This window comes from Arvicanthis niloticus, chromosome 13, assembly GCF_011762505.2.
Source record: "Arvicanthis niloticus isolate mArvNil1 chromosome 13, mArvNil1.pat.X, whole genome shotgun sequence".
Classification (NCBI taxonomy): domain Eukaryota; kingdom Metazoa; phylum Chordata; class Mammalia; order Rodentia; family Muridae; genus Arvicanthis; species Arvicanthis niloticus.
In genome coordinates this window covers 56,985,458-57,006,166 of record NC_047670.1, presented here as the reverse complement: position 1 = coordinate 57,006,166, position 20,709 = coordinate 56,985,458, and the positions used below count along the sequence as shown (strand labels likewise).

Below are 20,709 nucleotides of genomic sequence, written 5' to 3'. Positions count from 1 at the left end.
TTTGTTTCCACTGTGATGGTCTGTATATTGTACTTCCGTGGGGGAGAAAATTAAGCTAAGATCCAATTACCAGTAGCCAAGATTCAAGGCAGCTATTTACCCATTCCTACTGAATAGTGCATGTTACAAAGTTAGAGCTCTTTCTTTATTCATAGAGTAAGGCACAGTGAGGTGGGAGAGCAGCAATCTCCATGGTGAAGATCTTGCATTTCTGTCAGGTAGCTCTTTGTGGCTACCACCCAGCAGCTTGGTGAGAACACAAGCAGGTGGACTGGCTGCACTGTGGTAAGCCGCTAGGCATGTGATCTTAGTTCTTCTTCAAGTGTCTGATGAGAGCATCTAGCAGTTCCTGCTTCTTTGGTCCACTCTTAAGCCCATAGGCCTTGCAGATGTCCTTCAGTGTAGGCACAGTGAGCTTGCCCAGTGTGCCCTTTTCAAGATGGGCCTTCAGCTCTTCCTCTGATAACTCTACCTTGGGCTTTTTACTCGAAGAACCTTCATCGTCTAGAGAAAAGAGATAGGAAGGAATGACCTGGAAATGACAACTGTGCTCTCCTATGATGTGTGTTGCAGGCATCCATTTACCAACTGCGTCTCTAAAGCAGCTGCTCATTCTGTGTAAGCCTATCAATTATCTTTCTTTGTCCCCCAAAAATGTACAGCATGCTTAAGGCCCCATTTTAAATGCCAGCACATCCAAAGAGTAAGGGGAAAAAACATTTAGAAACATAAGTTCTGAGGCACCAGACAGTACTAACAGGCAGGGCAAGTAACTAATGCATTGGTAAACCACAATGACAGGTCTGACTGACAGCACCTTCTAGGACATGACAGAGTTGGCTCTGGTGCAAAATAAGCAAGCAGGATGTTCCCCAGTCTGACCTCTGCTTTCTTCATGTGTTTACTAGGTAACAAGGCTTAAATATAATTCTACTTAGCCAAAAGACTAAGAACCAATCCAGAACCATTCCAAAATGGTGACAGCATACCCAGTGCTTCTCTACAAGTGTGAGCCTCATAGTAAAGGAAGCTTGGGGGTCTACCAGTAATAAGAAGTGCTGTCCTGTGGCAAATGGTCAGTGCCAGGAACAGAGAACAGATGGGGAAAAGCCTAATGAAACTATTCCACTCCCAAATAGATATATACACATCAAAGCAGGGTATATAATCCCTGTCAGTTTCTTTGTAGAAATTTAGATAATATGTGATACTTCACATGAGAGATGGCTCATGAAGAGCACTGGCTACTCTTCCAGAGGATCAAGTGTGTATAGAATAGGTAGGTGTTTGTCTTTGTAGAAGCCGGGGAAGGTGTTAAGAGTCCTCATCTATGGGTCTCCACCTTACTCCCTTGATGTAGGGTCTCTCATTGAACTTATCCCTATATGCTCCCATACTGGTACTATATGCTAACAAAGATGCTTGGATTTTTACACGGAGGCTGGGGATCTGAACTCTGATCTTACACTTGCCCAGCAAGTACTCTGACCCATTAAGATACTGCTCTGAACCCCAAATTTTTAATGTTGACCTCTTGACCCAGCAACTCCACTGTTACGAATTGACCTGTTGACCATGCTCAAACAAGTCTTTATATTCACTGTAAAATATCCCCTAAAAAGAGGCCTCATTAAATAAGCAGGGATACCTAGCCACTGACCTACTTAAGTACTCTGCAACCTAACTTTAAAAACATTTTTATTGTGTATATGGGTGAACATAGGAGAACAACTTTGTGGAATTAGTTCTCTTCTCCCACCTTTATTTGGGTTCCAGGGGGCAACTCAGGTTACTAGACTTGATCAGGGCAAATGCCTTACCTACTGAACCATCTCAGCAGCCTAGTTTCTAAAGAGGAGGTAGAGACTGGAGATGGCTTAAGGGTTAAGAACATATTGTATTCTTGCAAAATGAGTTTGGTTCCCAGAATTACATGGTAGCTCATGGCCACCTATAACTCCAGTTCCAAGAGATCTGATACCCTCTTCTGACCTCTGCAGGCAAAACACCCATAAAGTAACAAGATAAATCTAAAAGAAATTTTTATAAGGTAGAGGGCTGGTGAATGGCTCATCAGATCCAAGTCTTTGCCATATAAACCACATAAAGGTGGAAAAAGAGAACTGACTCCACAGAGTTAGTTCAAGCTCCACACATGTGCCATGGCATACATGTGCCCATATTCCCCCGCCCCCAGGGAAACAATATAAGCACTCACTCCATTTGTGCTGAAATATGCATATTTGTATAGAAGTCTCTAGGCAAGTATTTTAACACTGAGCCACATATACAAATTTCTGAGAAGACCTGGATGTAGCTCAGTGATAACACTGCTTACTTGCATGTGTGAGATCCTGACTGACCACCACACACACACACCCAATTATCACTCCCAAATGAAAAGAAAAAGGAAATAAATCACCGTGTGGTAAGACCATAAAGACCACGCTTTAAAAGGAGCATCTGCATCTATCCACACCCAGCCCTTACCTGGTTTTCTCTTGGCAACTTTTCCCTCAGGATTATAACCTGGGGGGTAGACAAGTTCTTTAAACTCATCTGCCAGGGAGCCCAGTCGTTTCTTTATGGCTTCAACCTTGGGCACTAGAAAATCAAAACAACACGGTAGTGAGGTAAGTTATGTGCATCTGAGTGACCTGTCCACTTCAGCTCGGTGGGGAACAAGAGAGCACTGAGTTGGGCTGGGAGAAGGGCTGGATACAAGGTGGCTGACTGGACCATTAAAACATGCCACAAAATCCTTCATGCCTGGCATCCTATGTGAGGGACCTCCATAAAAGTCCTAGGAAGTGCCAGTCCCTTATTTAAATGATGCAGTACCTGCATATATCCCACACACATCCTCTTGTGCGTCCAGTAACCAAGGATATGGACGCAGTCCTTCCTCATAGGCTGCTGAGCCTAAGGACTGTCTTCTGCTAGACCCAGCTAGACAGTTCCCACAGTCATGCTTGCTTATAATAACAGCTATATTGTCTGGTATTAAGAGGCCATGGACAACTAGGAAGCTAAGCAGGTGAAACTAATTGTTCTGGTCCTTTTAACTGTTACAAGGACCTTCATTAAGTCTAGTCTGCTTCCAGTGACTCCTCATTTCCCAGTCATAGCCTGTGTCCTCATAAACATGCGAGAGCACTACTATCAAGAGGTCTAGTAAAAAGGCCAGGAGCCCAGGCCTGATAGGGAAGCAGCAAGCATAGTGGTTCAGGGCACAGGCAGCACTCGATGATATCTAAGTACCCAGTATTGAGTACTCAGCACCTGTAACTTGGGGAAATCATTCCCTTTTCTTAAAGTAAGGACAGCAGTAGCCCCTGCTTCAGAATTATGTCAGCTGAATCAGCACACAGAACGACAGTGCCTGCCACCGTCTGCCTTAGTAAGCGTTATCAACATTCAGTTGCACCTACACGTGGACATGGGGTGGCCTAGTTAGTTCAGAGTCAGGTCTCCGGAGCCTGCTACTCTCCTCCTGTCACTGCAGAGCTAGCACAATCTGTTCCAGGCAGTCTAAGGTGACCTAGAAACCCCGTCAGGCAGAGAGGGTCTGGACAAGGAGGTTTGGAGATGCTAGGAAATGCATATAGATCACTGGTCCTAGAAACAAGCTGTCTTCTGCAGTTCCTCCAGTACACACACATAGCAGTACTTCTTGGAGTTGAGACAGGCCCAGGCCTCTGATTTAAATTTAACGAGAGTTCTCAACTAAGGATGTAGCTTACCGAAGTTCCTCCTCCCCACACGGGTTCAATCCCTGGCACCAACACACAACCACCGGACTCCCTGGCTCAGTCCATGTTTCTTACGTGTCAGATCTACCACTTGCTCCGACTCCATCATGTCCAAAGCTAGGGCCTCCAGGTTCCGGAAGTGCTGCTGCAGGACCGGGTTCTCAAAACTATCGCTCCTGTCAAAACAGCATCAAATGTAAGAGCTTCCAGTAAGAAAACAAAACATCCAGCTAGTGGCGGTCCAAGGGCAGTAGAGAAACAGACCACAAGTAAATAGCAGAGACCTCCGTATCAACTTCTATCTCTCCAACTTTCAACTTATCAGTACACGCTGGAACAGTAGCTGCAGAGCAAACCTGGCCTGTCACTAGAAGCTTAGGGCGGAGATGAGAATAGAGGATACAGAATGACAAATGTATTTTCTGTGCACAGAGCAGCATGGGAGTTAGGAGACTGAAGCCAGAGTCACGGGAGCTGAAGCCCGCTCTCTACTGCTTTCCTAGTTGGATGAGACTGAAAAGGGAGCCTTGTGTCCTCTAAGCCTGTTTGATCTGTAAAATGGGCACAAAACCAACCTTTCAGAGCGCTTTTAATTTTTTTTTAAGGTGTGTCTGTGTACACCATACCTGCAGAGGTCAGAGGTGTCCTGACATAGGTACCTGGAATCAAAGCTTAGGCCTCTGCAAGAGCAGTAGATGCTTGCAAGTACTGGTCCATCTTAGCTCCCTTTTCAGTTTCTTATGAAGATAAAAGGACAGGGTTGAAGTGTGGCTATGTGTATGGCATGAAGACTTGCCTAGCATGCAGGGGACCCCAGACTCAATCTAGCACCAAAGATTAACAGCAATAATTGACATAATGTTGGTATTGCATATGGAACAGTGTCTAGCGCATGGAACATTTTTGTTGGTGGTGTGTTTGTTTGTGTGTGTGAGGCATGCACCTGAGATCAAACCCAAAGCTTGTGCATGCTAGGAAGGTGCATCCCTGGCCTACATGGTAGATTCTGAGTGCTCATATTTTCAAGGAAAGGAGAATAGCAGGAAGTTAGAGCTGAAGGGGAAAGGCATTTGTTTGTTTGTTTTTTGAGACAGGGTTTCATATATTCAAGTTGGCTTCAAACTTATTATGCAGCCACGGATGACATTGAATTCCTGGTCCTCCTCCTTCCACTTCTCCAAGCTCTGGGACTACAGGTGTGTGTCACACACAATGAAAAGTATCATCAGCATCGGTGGTGGTGCACGCCTTTAATCCCAGCACTTGGGAGGCAGAGGCAGGCGGATTTCTGAGTTCAAGGTTAGCCTGGTCTATAGAGTGAGTTCTAGGACAGCCAGAGCTACACAGAGAAACCCTGTCTCAAAAAACCAAAAAAAAAAAAAAAAAAAAAAGTATCATCTGCAAGCTGCTAATCCCTGCACCAAGTACCCTTGCTATCTGGGCTGGATAGCAAGCCAATGTCTCAGAGACTTAACAAAACAAAAACCAAAATCTCAATAAGCCATGTGTCCTAAGATATACAAATGGCCAAGACATAAGAGATGTTCAACTGTCTTTAGTTATCATTCAGGAAATATAAATGAAATCACAATGCGATATCACCTCACGTCTCTCAAACACATACACAGCAGCCCAGAGTGACTAGCAACCGCGAAGCCCTGGATTCAATTCCTAGCACCAAATAACCCAGCATGGTGGCACTTGCTTGGAATCCCAGCACCGGAGAAGTGAAGGCACGATCAGTGGTTCAGGTTCATCCTAGACTACATAGCAAGTTCCAGGCCAGCGTTCAGGAGACAGTCAGTAGTCAGTGGACCAGTGTGAGGACAAGCCAGGATTACACAGAGTCAGTGTCTGTCCTTCCTCCCTCCATTCCTCCTTTACTCCCTCTGTCCTTCCACTGTGAAGCTTGAGTTGTAGTCTGTTTTAAAGTCAGTTTATAAATAAAGTCAGTTTTAAAAAGTCAGGTTTTTTTCTTTATTTTCTCATTAAGTTAGAGACCTTTTCACATTCCATTTTTGATATCTATGTTACTTCTAGTTCTGGGCAGATGATACTTTTCATTGGGTGTGACACACACCTACCCCACCATGAATTTTCATGACATACATGAAAAGATGTCATGTATCCCAAACCAAGCCCTGAACTCATTATAATCAAGGATGACCTTCAACTCCTAATGCTCCTGCCTCCACCTTCAGGGTGCTGGGAACTATGGGCATGGACCACCACAATAAGTAATAAAATACCGTTTTTATAAAACAAAAACAAAGTCAAGAAGCATGGCCAGCATGAGGAGAAACTGGAAAACTTTTGGTGAAGATGCAAAACAGGTAGAAACCATAGGAAACTGTATGGTGGGTCCTGACCTATTAAAGCTGGAAACCAGTGAGGTGGCTTAGCGGATGGAAGCACTTGCTTACATGGCTTGCTGCACAGGCTGACAGACAACTTATACACATTACTTACACACATACACAAATAATACATAAAACTTTAAAACATTTACAGTAAAAAGCTGGTAAGATAACTCAGCAGACAGAGGGGCTTGCTACCAAGCCTGAGGCCCTGAGTTCAATCCCCAGAACCTGTGTGATGGAAGGAGAGAGCAAGCTCCTTTGAGTTCTTCTCCTCTGACCTCTGCCCATGAACTGTGGCACACACAAAATAAATGATAAAGATAAAAAATTTTAATTAAAAATAGAACTATCCAAAAATTGAAATTAAGATAACAAAAAGATATTAACAACACCATTCCATTTCAACCTTCCTTACAACAGCCAAAACATAGAAAGAAACCTTACACTTAATTATTAAACAACACAGCATATTATATGTACTATGTATAGTATATATATTAAAGAACATAGTATGGTATATATTTATGTAAGTATATTAGAAGATTAGCCTTCAAAAAAAAAAAAAAAAAAAAAAAAAGGAAGGGGCCAGAGAGACGGCTCTGGGTATAGTTCTGGCTGCTCTTCTAGAAGACCAGGGTGTGATTCCCAGCACCCACACGGCTGCTCACGACACATCTGTAACTCCAGTTTCAGGGAATCCAATGACCTCTTTTGACCCCGTGCATGGCCCACATATGTATAAACATATATACATAAATCAAAATAACCAATCTTTTTTTTATAAAATGTTTTGATTAAAGAAAGGAGGATGCCGGGCAGTGGTGGGGCACGCCTTTAATCCCAGCACTTGGGAGGCAGAGGCAGGCGGATTTCTGAGTTCGAGGCCAGCCTGGTCTACAGAGTGAGTTCCAGGACAGCCAGGGCTACACAGATACACAGAGAAACCCTGTCTTGAAAAACAAAAAAAAAAAAGAAGAAGGAGGAGGAGGAGGAGGAGGAGGAGGAAGAGGAGGAGGAGGAGGAGGAGGAGGAGGAGGAGGAGGAGGGGAAGGGGAAGGGGAAGAGGAAGAGGAAGAGGAAGAGGAAGAGGAAGAAGGAGGAAGAAGAAGGAAGAAGAAGGAGGAAGAGGAAGAAGGAGGAAGAAGAAGAGAAGGAGAAGGAGGAGGAGGAAGATGAGGAGGAGGAGGAGGAAGGGGAGGAGAAGGAGAAGAAGAAGAAGGAGAAGGAGAAGGAGGAGATGCAGACACATGCAGCAACACTGCTGAGTCTAGATGACATTACCCTGAGGAAGAGTCAGTCAAAGAAGGGCAAGCCTCATGTGCATATCTGCAACAGTCACAGGCAGAGAGAGTGGCAGAGGCTGAGGGCTGGGAGGGGACAGCAGCTAACCAGCAGGTCTCACACTGCAGCTGGGCAAGATGACAAAGGGTAGCGCAGCGTCGTCCTGCAGTTTCTCTACAGTGAACTGGACTGTACTAAGGAGGTGGGTGTCATACAGAAAATACAAACTGAAAAAGAGAGATAGCATGTGACAGGTGTCTGCAGTCACCATATGTAGGCTTTAAGAGATGTTCTCTTTTATAAAAAGAGACCTGAGAGCCTGCTGCAATGACATGTGTCTCTAATTCCCAGCATTCAGGAGGCAGAGGCAGGCAGAACTTTGAGTTCAAGGCTAGCCCGATCTACAGAGTGAGTCCAGCACAGCCAAGGCTACACCAAGAATCCTTGTCTAAAAAAAAAAAAAAAGAGAGAGAGAGAAAAAAAAAAAGAGAGAGAGAGAGAGAGAGAGAGAGAGAGAGAGAGAGAGAGAGAGAGAGAGAGAGATATGATTAAGGGAACTTGCTACCCTTGGAGAGGACCTATGGCAGTTCAAGCCAGCTTTAACTTCAGTCCTAGACAATGTAATTCCTTGAGCGGTAGTCATGGACATGGTGCACATATACACATGCATGCTAACCCCTGCACACACACACACACACACACACACACACACACACACACACACACACACACACACACAAAATAAAAATAAATAAGTCTTGCAAAGGTAGAGGGCACAGTGCCACAAACCTGTAATCCCAGCATTCAGAACACTGAGGCAGATCTAGTACTGCAAATTTGAGTCTAGCCTAGGCTATACAGTGAATCCTAGGCTAGCCTGAGTTACAGAGGAAGATCCCATCTAAAACAAACAAGAAACTCAATAAGGATGTGCCACTCTTTTTGAACTTAACAACTAGCCTGGTTTTTTGTTTGTTTGTTTTCTGAAGAAAGCCCAGGCTGGCCTTAAATGTGCAGTCCTCCAGTATGAATTTGAAAAGGCTAGGGTTACAGGTACGTACCAGCACACATGGCTTCTCCCAGCACAGGCTGAGACTCTACAAGATAAGCAGAGCTTCCGCTCTTTCTGTGCTTTCTAAGTTCTCGGTGTTAAGTAATGATTTCTTGGTTTTGGCTAGCTGAACAGAAGAGAATATGCCCTCTTAGTCTATGTCTAACTTGAATTTCCGATAGGGGTCAAGTCTGGAGACAGCTCCAGAAGAGCACTCGAGGGTGACCCGGCGCTTACCTGTATGTGAAGCGGAGCTTATGAACAATAGACTTCATCTTGTCTATCTGCTCGGGGTTGGCCATCACCTTTTCGGTAAAGGGCACCTTCCGCTTGTCGTCGGCATAAGGGAGGAAGACAAGCTGGAAGCCTGAAGCGGGGGAGACAGGTCTTCTGAGATTTGACTTATGATGCAGCTGTTTGTCACCTCTCTGTATCCTATGGTGCTGGGGCTGAGGGTTACAAATCCAATTTCTCCTTTACCAGGGGCCAAGTGTGAAAGTCAGTCTAACAGACTCTCCAGGGATACATGGGAAGCCTGACAGAGAAGGACTACCTCAACAGGGAGCCACAACCAGGCAACAGCAGTTGGTCCCAGCCTCTATTTATCCTCCTCCTCCTCCTCCTCCTCCTCCTCTTTTTCTTCCTCCTCCTCCCCCTCCTCCTCATCATCATTTGGATAATCCAGAGCCATCTGGACAGTATCACCTCTGGGGGCTAAGTTCCAGCTTCACCGGGCTCTCCTCTGAGCCCCAGCTTTTTCCATTGTCATCCAAGTTTCTAGCATACACTAAAGAGGAAGGAGTTATGTGGATTCTAATCCAGTTCCTTGAGGGGTCTAGAAGGAAAAATCCAGGCACTGTAACCCATGCTGCTGCCAAGTGAGGGGCCCTTGATGACAGTGCAGAAGGTGGTGAGCAAACAAGAGCAAGTTACTGACAAGGACGCAGCAGGCTGCTGGGTTTAGGCAGTCAGCCTGGACAGCACACAGCATGAAACGGTGAACTGCAGCTGAGACGTTAAGTGCTTCATAATAAGCAATCATTCTGATGAGGCCTGCATTTAGACAGGACTGGAGGACTCGCATCAGGGACTGGCAGGAGCACTCAACGATCTCAAATACAGAACAGCTTTCCAGAGAGAATGGAAGTTTAACTTGTGTGGCCGAGTTGGCTGGCTAACAAGTGGCAGAGATGGGTCCAAACAAAGAGAGCGAGCTCCTGGGTATACAGCACGGGACAGTCAGCTGGGTGTCTCAGTGCACACGGGTGATCACAGCACTGAGGAGTTTTGGGCAGGAGAAACACAAGCCCAGCCTAGGCTGCATAGTCAGACTGTCTGTGTATGGAGGGGCTAAGAAGAGACAAAAGCAAGTCTGACTTCAAATACCTAAGCAGTTTACACTACACCACATAGCCTTGGCCACTCCAGGACAAAACACCAAGCATGAAGGTTGACCAGACACTTTCAGTATAGAAAAGTATCAGCAGAGAGGCCCTGCCACTTGCAGCAGAAATGTGCAAGTAGTCAGGAAGCAGACCGTCCTGAAGCCTGACTATGTTCTCTCTCCACATGACCATCCTGAAGGCCTTGCCTAGCGGACATCATGTCCACCTACACAACCTTCACAACACACATTTCCCAGGCCTAATTGACGCTGAGGAGCTCAGGAGGCTCAGGTGCTTCGGGACCCCTAGCAGACCCTGGGTCTCTCTGCCACATACCTGCTGGAGTCACCTGAATATTCTGGTCATCTAGCTCCTCTTCCTGTGGTACCAAAGCCACAAAATAAGGGGAGACGTTCTTTCGGGCTGTGTATCTACACACTGCTATGACCTCCTTTTCCACACACTTGGTGAGCAGAGCGCTGAACAAGGTTGAGCTCCCTAAAACACAAATGCCACAGTGGTCTGCATCTCCTTCTCCCCTCATCCCCATAATCTTAAAGGTTTTCCTTTCTTCTTTTTTTACTCCATTTGCGTCTCTTGTTGGTATCTAAGCAGCATCCATTTAGACATAGCCCAATAAACCCAGTGACAGGCGCTGGTTCTCCCTTGGTCTATGAGCTCACCACTTACCAGGGACTCTCCCAAATTTAAAAATAAGTTGTCTACACATTCACCATTTACTAGAGACTCCTCCGGGTACATGAACAGGGAGCCTATGCACTCACCGTTGACCAGGGACTCCTCTGGGTACACAAACAGAGAGGGCCTCAGGTGGTGGTGCTTCTTCAACAGTACCATGGGCTTAAAGCCTATGAGGATCAAGCCTGGCTCATCAAACCGCTTCAGCTCCTCTGTTTCCTCTTTCTCCAGCACAATCTGACGAGTCCCATAAGTCTAAAGCAGAAAGGGTCAGAATAGCAAGGGCCATAAAAGGGCTGTGTGGAGATGCATCTGCAGCCACCGAACGTCAGCAACTTAGAATGAGCTCTGGTGGAAGGCAGAGCGAACGGGAAGAACACTTGCTATACAACTGTGAGGATGTGTTCAGATCTCTGGCATCCACGTAACACCAGATGTACCCACAACTCCAGCGTTGGCTTGGGGGGGAGACAGGAGGATCTGGAAGCTCGCTGGCCAGCCAATCTGGCTAAGAAAATGCTAAGCTTTGGTTCCATGAGAGGTCCTGTTTCAAGGAAATGAGGAAGAGGGGAACAGAGCAGAATACCCAGCGTCCCCCTCTGGCCTCTACATGCAAGTGGATAATGTACATGGTGGCAAAATCAGAGTTGAGTTTATAACAAAAAAAAAAAAAAAAAAAAAAAAAAAAAGAGGCCCTTCAGATTTATTCAGGCAACTGGATCAATAAAGAAACTCAGCAGTCAGAGGTGGCTACATGAATAACACATGACAATCATCACTTACAAATAGAAAAAAATGTTTCATACCTCTTATCCATCAAAGGGCAGGAAGAAAGCCATCTGGTGTAAAATTTATACTCAAACAAAAACAAACAAACAAAAAAACCCTCATGGACTGAATAAAAATATTTAATTTTAGTCAGTTGGGACCTGAACTTATACAAAACTCTGATGCTCTCCGACATTTTTCATAATTAAAAAGGATGTGTTCAGCCAGCCATGGTGGGGCACGCCTTTAATCCCAGCGGTAGGGAGTCAGGCAAGGCCAGTCTGGTGTACAGAGAGAACCCGTCTCAAAATAACAAAAGGTCATGCTTGTTTTTCAATGTCACATCCTTCTAAAGAATATACAGCATAGAAAGGACAAGAGAGAATGTACTGTACTTGGTCTTTCATGCTCAGAAAAACATGTGGTCATTTCAAAGGAACGAAAAAAATCTGACTAGTTCAGCAAGGAGAAATTCTCACAAACGAACAGTCCACCGCACGTGTAAACCCTAACTCCTCTCCACCGGGGGTCACCGCAAGCTCTTGCTGTGCTGTACTGTTACAGCAGAGTGTGCAAGGCAATCAGGGCCACAGTTTCCACCAACACCCGGCCTGTTCAGCTTTCTGCCCCTCGACAATCCATATGCCACAGCTGCAAGGTCAGCCGCTTCCTGTCCTAACTGCTTAACCAGAAAGACGAAGTTCAACAGTGACTTTGCTGGCTAGCTTGCTCAATGTGTCCATCTGGTTTTTTTCTTCCCCCAGAAACAAACGGTCTCTACACAGTCCTCTCTATGGGCTGTCCCCAGAGATCTGCCTGCTTTTGCCTCCTGAGTTCTAGAATTAAAGTCATGTGCCATCATGCCCAACTCCTGCTATTTATTTATCTGCATGTATGTATGTGCACCGCGTGTATGCCTTGTGCATACAGAAGCCAGAGGGGTCTAATCTCCTGGAAATGAAGTATGTGGATGCTGGGAACGGAACCTGGGGACGATGCAAGAACAGCATGTATTCTCTTAACTACTGAGCCACCTCTACAGCCCCCACCTCCCTGTCCATTCTTAAACAAGATTCAGTAGGAAGGGTTAGCCACCTACCAGAGACCGCTTGGTATCACTAGGCAGGAGCAGACTGCCTGTGTTTACGTTAAAAGTCCTTGTCTTGGTTTTCACTGGTTCATTTGTTTCCCGATACAGCCTCACTGGAAAAGGCTTGTTAGCTTTCTGGACCAAGTTATAAATGCCCACCATGAGTACCACGTCTTTACCAAGCTTAAACTTTAACCTAAATGAGGAGAAAGGGAAAGAGAAAAAAAGCAAGTATGAGTGGACAGACAGTACTTTCCTATGTGAAAGGTTTTCACAGCATCCAAGTTCCAATCTGTGTTACTCTTTCCAATAATCTTAGTCCAAACACAAACAGTGAGTGGGCTGCAGAGTTCAGCACTGGGTGTGGGGGCACACAGCCAATCCCAGCAGGTGAGGGACTAAGACAGTAAGACTGCCCTGAGTTCAAAGCCAGCATGGGGAACATTACCAAGTACCGGGTAGGCAGGTCTACATACAAGATTCTGTCCAAAACAGTAGTAAGAACAAATAGAGAGGTGGAGAAAAAGCAAAATGCAGCCAAGCATGGTAGTAGACACTTGAAACCCCAGCTTAGAATACACAGCAAGACCCTGTCTTTAGAAAAAAAAAATCTAACAATCTGGTTACTATTCACCTCATGCTATTTAAAAAAAAAAAAAAATCAAATAAAGCTAGGCATGGTAGTCCACACCTTTAATCCCAGGACTTGGGTGGAAGCAGAGGCAGGTGGATCTGAATTTAGGGTCAGCCTGATCTACAGAGCAAGTTCCAGGACAGCCAGAGCTACACAGAGAAACCCTGTCTAGAAAAACAAAAACATTTATTTATTTGGGGGGAAGGTACATATGCCACAACGTGGGTGTGGAGGGCAGAGGACAACTTGTGGAAGTTGGTTCTTCCAGTACAGGAATCCCAGGAGAAGAACTCGTGGCATCCGGCTTGGCAGCATGCACCTTTACCTAGTGAGCTATATCATTAGCTTAACAATAATATAATTGTAACGAAGATAACTAACATCTGGGGACTGGAGAGATGGTGCAATGGTTAAGAGCACTTGCTGCTCTTCCAGAGAAGCCAAGTTCAATTCCTGGCATCCACGTGGTGGCTCACAACCATCAGGTGGCTCACAACTCCCGCTCCAAGGGATCCAGTGCCTGTTCCTTACATGTGTATATAACTTATAAATAAACAGCATCTGCTAAGTGTCTTTTGTGTTTTAGATGTCTGATTCACTCCTTGCAACAAAAAACCAAATGATGCAGATGTCACTACCATCCGCCATGTAAAGAGAGCAGAGAAGGTACCAAGGAATGCTCAGAGTACTTAGAGCTCAAGGAGACAGAAGGCTGCTGCATTGCTGTGGAGACATACCATGCCAGCTCCTGCCGGAAAAGAGAACTGACAGCTCATGCTACCCTGAAGAGGCCAGTGGGAGAACAGTGAGGGGATGTCAAATCTATGCATTGCCTGTGATTTGTTAGGACAAGCATGAGCAGGCTAGCCCAGGCTGGGTGCCCACCTGGACAGCACTCGCTTTTTGGTCTCCTTGGCTCGAACTTTCCTTAGTAGGTCTTCCAGCTTGCTGGACTCCTCAAAGTGAACCCCGAGGTCCTCATCCTCAGCAATGCTGATGATGTCTCTGTAGAACAAGGATACATCGAAGCCCCCTCGCTTCTTCAGGTGCATCAAGTCAAGGAAGATCCCTGATGTGAAAAAAGATTAAAACCAGGGATAGCAAAGTACAGAAAATGAGAATTACTGTTTCCTCTTTTGAGACAGAACTCATTATGTAGACCAGGCTGGCCTGGAATTCAGAGATATATCTGCCTCTGATCAAAGGAGTATGCTACCATACCAGGCTAAGTTTGTTTATTTTTACAAACAATGTAAAGAGGATGGTGTCACACCAGATGTGGTGATGTATATTGTATTGATAATACTAACTCTTGGGAGGAAGAAGCAGGAGGGATGTAACAAGGCAATAGGTTTACATGGCAAGTTTTGGGCCAGAGATACCAGGTGAGACTTTATTTCCATAAAGACAAAATTCAAAAGATCATGTGTACACCAGACAACTGAGTAATCCCAGCACTTGAGAGGCTGAGGCAGCAGGACTGCTATGAGTTTGAGGCTACGTTGGGCCACATTTGAGTTTTGGGCCATCATGACTTATAGTGTGGACTATTTATTTATTTTTGGTCTCAAAAATAAGAAAAGGACCATCATAAGTTATAATGTATCCTATCTATTGATTGTGGTCTCAGAGATGGAGAAGGTACCCACTTGAGATGGTGCAACACGCCTATAATCCCAGCACTCAGGAGACAGGTCAGGGTTAGGACCTGCACAGAAACCTCCACAGCAGCTTAGGTGACAAGAGAATCTGAGTGTATCAAACCAACAAGCAGTTGGTCTTGCTATGCGACCTAGTCTGAAAGTCCTAAATTAAGCAATTCTCCTGCCTCAGTCTCCCACATATCTGAAGCAGTGGGACACGGCACTGTCCCCAACTCTAACATTTGCTTCAGTTAAATTCAAATTCTCATTTGCCGGTAGCCCAGGCAAATACTTCTCTTGCCTCAGTCTTCAAAGTGCTGTGACTTGAGGTATGCATCACCAGGTGCAGCCAAACGTCCTTTATTCTTTTTTTAAAGATGTAGTTACCTGTTATCTGTGTTTTGTTTGCATGTATATCTCTGTACTTCATGAATGCAGTGCCCATAAAGGCCAGAAGAGGGGCATGAATCCTTTTCAAATGCCTCCCTCCCTAGGCTAGGCATGACAGTGCACACATTAACCCTCCCAATCACTTGGAAGGCTAAAGCAGAAAATTGCCTGGCTACATAGCAAGTTCTAGACAGCATGGCTTATATAACATAGCCACCTCAAAAACAAACAAACAAACAAAAAGACCCAAAACAAACAAACAAAGCCCCCCACAGAACTTAGGTTGACTATTAACATTTTCAGGACCTACAGAACGTGGCTATGCCAATCAGGTGTTACTACTACTTCCAACAACTTTCAAATAGCCACCATCCATTACATGACTGAGGTCAGGGCAAGTAAGCTCTGGTGGAGACACTAGTGTCGCCCTTGGTTCCACTTTACTCTTTCCTTTGTCTTGATGGCAAAAGGAATGCCTGACCTCAGTTACAAAGAAAATGAGTTAGGAGCCATTTAAAAGAATAAGAAGGGCTGTGCCATCGTGGCCACACCTTCAGTCTCAGCATCTCTGTGAATTTAAGGCCAGCCGGGCCTACAGATCAAATTCCAGGACAGTGAAAACTACACAAAGAAATCCTGTCTTGAAAGCAAACACAAGGGCCAGAGAGATGACTCAGTGGTTAAGAGCACCGACTGCTCTTCCAGAGGTCATGAGTTCAATTCCCAGAAACCATATGGTAGCTCACAAGCATCTGTAATGGGACCCAATGCCCTCTTCTGGGTGTCTGAAGACAGCAACAGTGTACTCATAGACATAAAATAAATAAATCTAAAAAAAAAAAAAAAAAAAGCAAAGCAAAACAAAAAAAAATAAGGGCTGGGCTAAATAGTTAGGAGCACTGACTACTCTTCCAGAGGACCTGGGTTTGATTCCCAGCAACCACATGGCCACTCACAACCATCTGTAACTACAGCACTAGGATGCCTCCAGGCACGTGATGCCTCTTCTGACTCCACAGGCTCCTGGATGCACATGGTGATATAAATACATACAGGCACACATACACATGTAAAGTAAAATCTTTCTAAAGTAACAATAAGGAAAATCCTACCAGTGTCACGGAGATCGCTGGCTTTGGTCCTGGCCCGGCTGGCTTTGGCACTGTCATTGCCATGGGGGTCATCTTCATTGGTGAACAGCATGATCCTCTTATGACTCATCTTGAACTGGACGTCGCTGAAGAGGTTGGCACAGACCCAGAGCACTTCACTCAAAGAGTAGTCAGAGCCATGGCCAATTGTGTCTCGGAAATGTTTCTTCCCCTGTTGTCCCTTAAACTGGTCAAGCTCCAGCACTCGCTTAGCACCTGATGAGAGAGGCAGGGTCAGAGGGGGCCAAGAAACCAGAGTCAGCACCAGCTCTGCCACAGGCTAACAGAGGCCAGGGGCCCTGCTCACTCAGCCCTGGATAACTAGAGTGGAGGAACCTTCTGTGCAAGAAACCAAATCCCTAGCCAAGATCAAAGTTGCTTCCTCCTCCAGGGTCCTCTTTTGTTCATCTTAGTGATATTCTCACATAAAGGAAACCATGTTCTTTGAATAGTACTGACCTGGGTTATCCAAATCTTGTAAGACATAAATATTTTTGAAATTCACTGAATTTTTGTCTTTCTCGGTAGCATAGAACACCACTGCCAAGAGATCCCGATCACTGCTTATGATCTTACTGGTGTACACACTCTGGACACACTGAAACAAAAAATATTCCATGAATGTTAGCTTAACAGTAAGCGGCTGTAAGTGTCTGGCACAGAGCCTGTTTGGTCCTGATGCTGCGTAAGTCTGGCACGGCGGCACATGACCCAGGAGGCTATAAGCCTGTTACCAGCATGGTGGGTTTATGCAGTGCTGGAGAATGAACTCATGACTTTACACATGGTAGGCACATCCTCTACCAACTGAGCTGCATTCCCAAGCCTGGGTATCTGTTTTTCATTTTATATGTCATATACATTAAGAGTAGACTTACCGGGCCATGTGGCAATCCTAACTTGACTAACTTTGAGGAATTGCTAAGTCGCTTGCCATACTAGCTGCACCCCTTCATACTGGTTTTGTTTTTTTGGTTTTTTTTTTTTTTTTTTAAGATTTTATTTTTATTTTATTTGTTTTTGAGACAGGATCTCTCTACATAGCCCTTGCTGTCCTGGAACTCACTCTGTAGACCAAGCTGACCTTGAACTCACAGAGATTTAACTGCCTCTGCCTCCCCAGCACTGGGATTAAAGATGTGTGCCACCACCACCTGTTTCAGCACTAACAGCAGTTTCTGTTTGTTATCTTTACAGAAATGGCTACCCAAATCCTTTGTCCCACAACCCGATTTTGAAACAGGATCTCATGAAGCCCAGGCTGGCCTCAAACTTGAATTTGTAGCCAAGGATAACCTTGAACTTCTGATCCTACTGTTTCCAAATCTCAAGTACTGGAAATACTATTGTATATCACCAACCCAGGGTCTTGCACATAACATGTGAGGCAAGCACTCTACCAACTGATCTAAATCCCTAGTCCCGTTTTGCCCATTTTAATACTGTGTTGTAATTGTTTATTAATAGTAATAAAGACTTGTGTATTTGTACTTGTGTTTGAAGGTGGGTGTGGGTGTGGGTGTGGGGTGGTGGTGGTACTTAGGACTTACCTTTGGACTCAACCACTAAGCCAGCCTCAAAAGGACCTTATCTACACTAGAAAAGCAGCCCTTGACTTTTATAATCCAACTCTGAGGAGAACCCATTTCTACTTGCTAAGGCTAACACAGAAGATGGGAGCAATGTCTTTCTAGAGTACCCAGAATAAAATGGAGGCACTATGTAGCCCTGGCTGTCCTGGAACTCACTCTGTAGACCAGGCTGGCCTCTACTCAGAGATTGCTCTGCCTCCTGAGTGCTGGGACAAGAGACATGAGCCACCACACCCATTCCATTTTTTTTTTGAGTTGAATAATGAGACAGTCTTACCTGGATGCTCATATCAAAAGGTGTGAGTTCATCATCACCCTGAGATTCGAACATGGCCCTGGAAGCATCAACGAGAAAAATCAAACTATCTCTTCCTGAATATTTATATTCTCCTATGGAAAAATCAATGGAAGAAAATGTTTGTCTTTTCCATCAGACTTAATATCAATCACACAAAACAGAGACAAGCCCATAGAGCACAAGTAGAACCTGACAAATTATGCTAAGATGAACCCACTTAAAGGCACCCCTCCTGTCAGGACCCCAAGCCCTACGTATATCTCTCAAATCATTAGTTTTGACTTATCTTTAATTCTTTAAAAAAATTTTTTTTAGCCAGGTGTGGTGATAAATGTCTTTAATCCTAGCTCTCAGGAGGCAGAGGCAGGTAGATCTCTTTACTTTGAGGCCAGCCTAGTCTACAGAATGAGTTCCAGGACAGCCAGGGCTACAAAGAGCTACCCTGTCTCCAAAAGAAATTTTTTTAAAAAAAAAAATTAGATATATTCATTTTATGTGTGAAAGTTTTGCTTGCATATATGTATGTAACCATGTATATGCTTGGTACTCTCAGAGATCAGAAGAGGGCATTAGGTTCCCTGGAAATGGAGCTATGGATGGCTGTGAACCACCATAGGGATGCTGGGAATAGAACCCAGGACCTCTGGAAGAACATCCAGTGCTCTCAACCCTGAGCCATCTCTCTAGCCCCTGGGAGTCTCTTACACCACGAGGGAGGTTTCCTAGTGCAAGCCTGGAGCTGGGCTGATTCCAGGCAAGAGGCAAGAGAAACGGTGGAGGCCAGGATGTAGCTACCAATATACCCACTTTTATGTTAACTCGATTCCCAGGAATCATTAGGAACTCAAAGTCAACATCAGTTACAGCATCAGTTACAAAGTGAGTCTGAAGTCAGCCTGGTCTACATGAGACCTTGCCTCAAGATCAAAAAAACAGGAGTTGGAGAGGTTGCCCAGTGGTTACAGTGGTTAAGAACACCTGCTGCTCTCTAGCCCATGACCCAGCTCACGTCACAGAACCCACACAGAAGCTCACAGCCACCTATGGCTTTAGCACCAGGAGATCCAACTCCCTCTTCTGACTTCCTTTTGCACCAGACATGCACAGAGTGTACACACACACATAAAGTAAAAATAAGTAGTTTTTTTTTTTTTTTTTTTTTTTTTTCAAGACAGGGTTTCTCTGTATAGCCTTGGCTGTCCTGGAACTCACTCTGTAGAACAGGCTGGCCTCGAACTCAGAAATCCGCCTGCCTCTGCCTCCCAAGTGCTGGGACTAAAGACGTGCACCACCACTGCCCAGCAAGTAGATTTAAAAAAAAAAAAACAACCACAAATATGTAAATAAATAAAGTGATAACTATTACCATGGACAGAGTCATTTATTGAAGATAATAATCTATCTGTGACTAGTGAAAAAAATTAGGGTTAGAAATGTTCATAGACTGAAACAGGACCTGAATAATAACTCTGTAAAACTCAAAGGAAGAAAAAAATATTTTCAATTAACTGGCTATCAGACAGTAAAGTACTCCCGGCAAAAAAAAAAAAAAAAAATTAGAGAGCGAAAGTCTCTCTTCCACACAAGACAATTACACGATAGGGCCACTTACCACCTGTGTCGGGGGTCTGTTCCTCCTCTTCCTCTTCCTCGCCCTCAGTTTTGTAGTAGGATTCCCACTCTGACATGTTGGTTTGCTCACTAGGTTAGAGAAGTTATGAGCAAACAAATTTAAATAGAAAAAAAATACCGAGGAAGGTAGCTCTGTGGTAAAGCACTTGCCCACAATGTGCCAGGACCTATCACACACACACACACACACACACAAAGGAAAAAAAAGAAAACAGACTTCTGGGTTCTCTGGGTTTTCATCAGTTCTAAATGCTCGGTCACTAATAAAAAATATGAATGAGGGCTCCTGCTTCCTCAAAAGCTCTTGATCGCTGGAGGGGCAGAAGAAATGAAATGAGCATGGGATCACTGCTGCAACAACCTCCCCTTGGCTATCCCTTAAGGATGCTGCAGGACCAAAATGGCTGGGGGTGAGGGAGGAATATAATGTAGTGGCTCAGCACTGAAGGTCCTATCTCCAGCTCCAACAGGACTGGGAGCGAGGGTACTGGGTGCTCTGGCTGAAACTTTCGTCTTCACGTCTCCCCCCCATGTATCCCCTCAACCTTCAGCTAGAGACTGGCTCAACCACCTGTCCTGTTCCGCCTCCTGGGGAGAAAGGAGACCCAGGACCCAGAGAGTGTCTCTGTCGACCGCGCTGCTCCGCGGCGAGGCAAGGGACCGCGCGACACTGAGCGTGCAGGTAAGGCCACCTAGGCAGGCCGCACCCAACACACACAGAGTGGCGGACCTACCTTAGCAGCAGGCGAGCGAACTACCAGGACAGAAGTAGGTGGGCACCACGTCCACGCGGGCTCCAGGTCTCTCGCCCAATCAGAGACATTTACATCATCACGCACAACACGCCCTTCGACCCGTCAAACGGGCACGCCCACTCGCATCCCGGGCTTCCACCCCTGTTCCTTAAACTGGAACGCAGGCCGCCAGAGAAAGCCCCGCCCCTCGCTTGAAGCTCCGCCCCCGCAGCTCGTCAGCACCGAACG

At 45.4% G+C, this 20,709-nt stretch overlaps 1 protein-coding gene across 5 annotated transcripts in view; it reads right to left on the bottom strand.

Annotated features, from left to right (window-relative positions):
* Window positions 1-123: 123 nt before the first annotated feature.
* The window catches only part of Xrcc6 (X-ray repair cross complementing 6), a 48,707-nt gene continuing 28,121 nt past the window's right edge, over window positions 124-20,709 (bottom strand). Inside the window, exons 1-13 of one of the 5 annotated variants that reach the window (XR_004608120.2) lie at window positions 20,461-20,701; window positions 19,707-19,795; window positions 18,074-18,186; window positions 16,664-16,802; window positions 16,166-16,420; window positions 13,906-14,089; window positions 12,396-12,582; window positions 10,615-10,783; window positions 10,166-10,327; window positions 8,682-8,811; window positions 3,744-3,928; window positions 2,491-2,604; window positions 124-504 (exon numbers count right to left, since the gene is read on the bottom strand). Coding sequence is in view for 4 of the 5 variants with exons in the window: in XM_034517057.2 (XP_034372948.1) it covers window positions 308-504; window positions 2,491-2,604; window positions 3,828-3,928; window positions 8,682-8,811; window positions 10,166-10,327; window positions 10,615-10,783; window positions 12,396-12,582; window positions 13,906-14,089; window positions 16,166-16,420; window positions 16,664-16,802; window positions 18,074-18,186; window positions 19,707-19,782 (1,827 nt within the window). In the remaining variant the exon portion in view is untranslated. The other 4 variants (XM_034517057.2, XM_076911690.1, XM_076911689.1 and 1 more) reach the window with 4 other exon arrangements.